Source organism: Pterocles gutturalis, unplaced genomic scaffold, assembly GCF_000699245.1.
Source record: "Pterocles gutturalis isolate BGI_N339 unplaced genomic scaffold, ASM69924v1 scaffold13663, whole genome shotgun sequence".
Taxonomy (NCBI): domain Eukaryota; kingdom Metazoa; phylum Chordata; class Aves; order Pterocliformes; family Pteroclidae; genus Pterocles; species Pterocles gutturalis.
The window spans coordinates 5,831-9,344 of NW_010123243.1; the positions used below are offsets into that span (position 1 = coordinate 5,831).

At 52.8% G+C, this 3,514-nt stretch overlaps 1 protein-coding gene across 1 annotated transcript in view; it reads right to left on the bottom strand.

Moving 5' to 3' along the window:
• Positions 1 to 3,514, bottom strand: part of STAMBP (STAM binding protein) — an 11,481-nt gene that overhangs the window by 3,635 nt on the left and 4,332 nt on the right. The window contains exons 2-4 of the mRNA XM_010077833.1: positions 2,299 to 2,374; positions 1,508 to 1,603; positions 486 to 861 (exon numbers count right to left, since the gene is read on the bottom strand). Coding sequence (XP_010076135.1) covers positions 486 to 861; positions 1,508 to 1,603; positions 2,299 to 2,374 — 548 coding nt within the window. The remainder of the gene's footprint in view (positions 1 to 485; positions 862 to 1,507; positions 1,604 to 2,298; positions 2,375 to 3,514) is intronic.

The following is a 3,514-nucleotide window of genomic DNA, read 5'->3' on the forward strand; positions in this document are numbered from 1 at the left end:
AAGACAGAATGTCAAAGAGCTAGTATTTTGTCGACAAAAATGAAACCACACACAGTTATAAAATGTCATTTAAAGTAAGGCGTGTCACTGGTCAAGAACCAGTCATTTGGAAATGTCAGAATCGGTATTTTGGAGCCATACTCGGCAGAAGAGGAGAATTCGGTCAGCCTAGCCAGGAACGAAACCCTCATCTCCAACAAGTATTTGGATCTATAAAGCCAAAGAGGCTCTAGCAGACTCTAGAGCAGCAAAGAAACTGGGCTGGGAAAGCGTGTGGGGACGATTCCCTAGAGGAGACAGTTCTCCCCAGCCCTGCAAACCTTTGTGGGACAACAGGGAGAACATCCAGGGACTTGGGAGGCCAAACCCCCAGAAGGGATGGAGCCACGATCAGGTATCTCCAAGAGCCTCCCAGACAAATCAGCTCCTCAGCGCTGTCTGGCTCAGCCCCAGGAAGGGAGAAGGGCACCCCGAGATGTACTCACTGGTCTCTGTGCTCCCCAAAGCACTCGGTTTCAAAGATCTGTCCACGACAGGAGGTTTGGATGAGACAGTCCCCGCTGACGGACTTGCAGGGTGAACTGGAGAGACGGGAACCTTTGGGATTAAATCAGTCGGGGGCTTTTCCACGCCAGGGATGAGGGGCCCGTCCAGAGACTCCGGACTCGGCTCTGGCTTTCCAAATTCCTGCACTATCTTTAGACGTTCCTTCTCCAGCTCCTGTCTTCGAATCATCTCCTCGAAGGCGTGAAACTGCTCTTGCTCTGCCTGCTGCTGCTTCATCAGCGCTACCCGGTTTCTCTCCTCTTCTAGCTGCTGTTGCAAAGCCAAGTTGCGTGCAAATTCCTCCTCCTTCTCCTTCTGCAAGGAAAAATACGCCGAGGGACATCAGCAGACAGGGGAACACTAGCCCAAGGCAGACCCTCAGCAATCCCAGAATACTTGTAAAGGTTCTGCAAAAGGTAACGAGCAAACCACGCTCCCTGCAAGGCAGCTTCAGCTTGGAAACCAGAAATCTGCATTTCCAGCTAGGCCAGGGCAGTAAAACTGTTGCTCTACCCTCCCCTCTTCCACAGAAAGATAATTCCATGTTGATTTCCTTCTATCCTGTCTCTAAAATCGCACTTGTCCGCAGTAAAACCGGCTGCAGTTTTCTGCTTTGCCCACAGAACCCCAGATCCTTGCCCACGCTGTTACCAGCCGCCTGCTGAGTTTCTGGATCACGAGACTACACCTCATGTTGGAACAAAACAACCAAATCACAGTCCCAGCTCAGCCTGCCACCAGGATGACAAGGAAGAGACGCAGGGACACCAGACTGCAGGCAGCAGAGACACGACAGGGACAGCCCTGTGCCGCAGGCGACTAGGCTGGACCCTGCAAAGCTGGGACTACCCAGAGTTCATGTTTCAGAGCACGCAGGGAGCCCTGGAGACCTGCCTGCTTCCAAACCCTGTGTCTGAGGGTCTTCTGGGGGAGCACAGGCCTCCGGTCTCCTCTCACTCACCTTCTGCTCCTCGTACTTAGCATAGTCCTTGGCGTACCTCTGTAACAGCTCTGCCTTGAGCTCTTCAGCTCTGGGGAACGCTACTTCCTTCAGTTTCTGCCGGGAGGAAACGCAGCCATGAGCGTGGCAGCCCCAAGGAAATCCAAACAAGAGCTGAGCAGACGCAGGATCAATGGATGTGCAGCGCCCTGAGGTTATAAACCAGCCGGCTGTCCACAAGGGAGGAAGGGCCGAGCAGCTCCACCACCGCGTGTGGACATGCCGGCAGGCTGCAGACGGGCAAAACGGAGCCGGGTGGCACAGACGGCACCGCCAGCACTGAGCCAGAGCTTAGGCAGCGTTGGCCTTCGCTCTTCTGGGCAGTGTTGGGCTGTGAGGAATCTCCAAGGATCCTCACGTGCAGCTGCGAGGAATCTCCAAGGATCCTCAGGTAAATCCCTTGAGGACCACTGTGTGGAGCATCCAGCCACCACACGTGGAAAAGCCACGCGGTGCATGAAAAGAAGGGAGGAAAGAAAAAGAAAAGAAACAGGAAAGAAAAGAAAGAACAGAACAGGAAAGAAAGGACTCTGTGGCTCAAGAGAAACTAAACTGGACAATCACAGCAAGCCCAGCGCAAGCACAATGGGGCAAGAAGAACACAAACCGTAACTCCCAAGGGGTCAGGACTGCCTGGGCAAGCCGAGGCTTCTCAGTGTCCGTGTGGATCATCCCAGAGCCATGAAAGCCAAGGTCGATGACTGCAAACCATTCCCAACAGCAGCCATTAAAGACTTGGCTACGTCACTTACTTTCACTGTCTCCTTCTTTTCAGGTATGACAGCAGTTTTGTAATCGCGGTGCTGCGGCAGCTTCTCTATGAAGAGCCTGTAAACACAGGAGAGAAAGTGGATTTGTGAACGACAGCAGAAAGGGACAAGTGAAAACCAGTAAGTGACAGTTTGGGGGTACAGAACATTCGCCTCCAGCACTGTCCCCTTGTTTTGTCACCTCCCTGGGCTCTGTGCTGCCCACAATCAGGACAGTCGTCTCTCTTTCTGGAGAAACTCCTCTGAGCTTCTGAGCTCTGCAGGGCACTCAGGAGATTCCCTTCACCCCCAGGGAAGCACCTCGCACAGATTTTCCTTCCACCTGGACCCTGGAGATGATCCCCAGGGATAAATAAATTCACGTTGAGCAGAAACATCAATAAGCCGGTCGAAAACACCAAGGACGCCGGCAGCGATACAGGAGGGTCCTTGGGCACCTGCCTACACCTCTGTGAGCATCCGAGGGGATTACAGAGCAGCTCAAGGATTTGGCTGACTCAGGGCTCACACTGTCCTTCCCTATGGAAGAGAAGAAACTGTTTGTGCAAAAGATGGGGAAATTAACTCAGACCTTGAGAAGAGAAAACTTGCAGGTAAGCTAAAAGCAAGTTCATAACCTTCCCAGCTGCTGCCTCAGAAACATTTTGGCTCTGTGGTCCCACCGCCGCAGAAGGTCGGGGCAATATTTCAGGCACCGGCGCGGTTTCTGGGCAGACTGCTGGGAGGGAAATCAAGCCTGAGCTCAACATCACCCTGCTCCCAGTACAACGAGAAACAGGTTAATCTGCAGTTTTTCTACAAATGGGAAAACTGTTCCCCGCTTCCAGGGAGCTCTGCAGGATGCAGGGGTGAAGACACGGAGAAATAGCACTGCAACCGCTAGAACAAGGAAAAAATCCCACAAACATGAGGCAAGACCCTCTGTCTCAGCTCTACGAGGCTCCCCAGGCTTGAGGCAGTCCCGATTTATCTCTGCACCCCACCCCGCCCCACGCGAGGACAGGGGAGAGAATTAAAGGGGTAAAGGGAAAAAAGGACGCGTGGGTTGAGATAAGAACAATTTAATAACTAAACTACAATAACATTGACAATAATCCTCTATACAAATATACAAATGAGTGACACACAGTGACACTGCCCCCCACCCGATGGCCAAGGCTCAGCCTGTTCCCAGCTAACCATCCCGGAGCAGGGACAG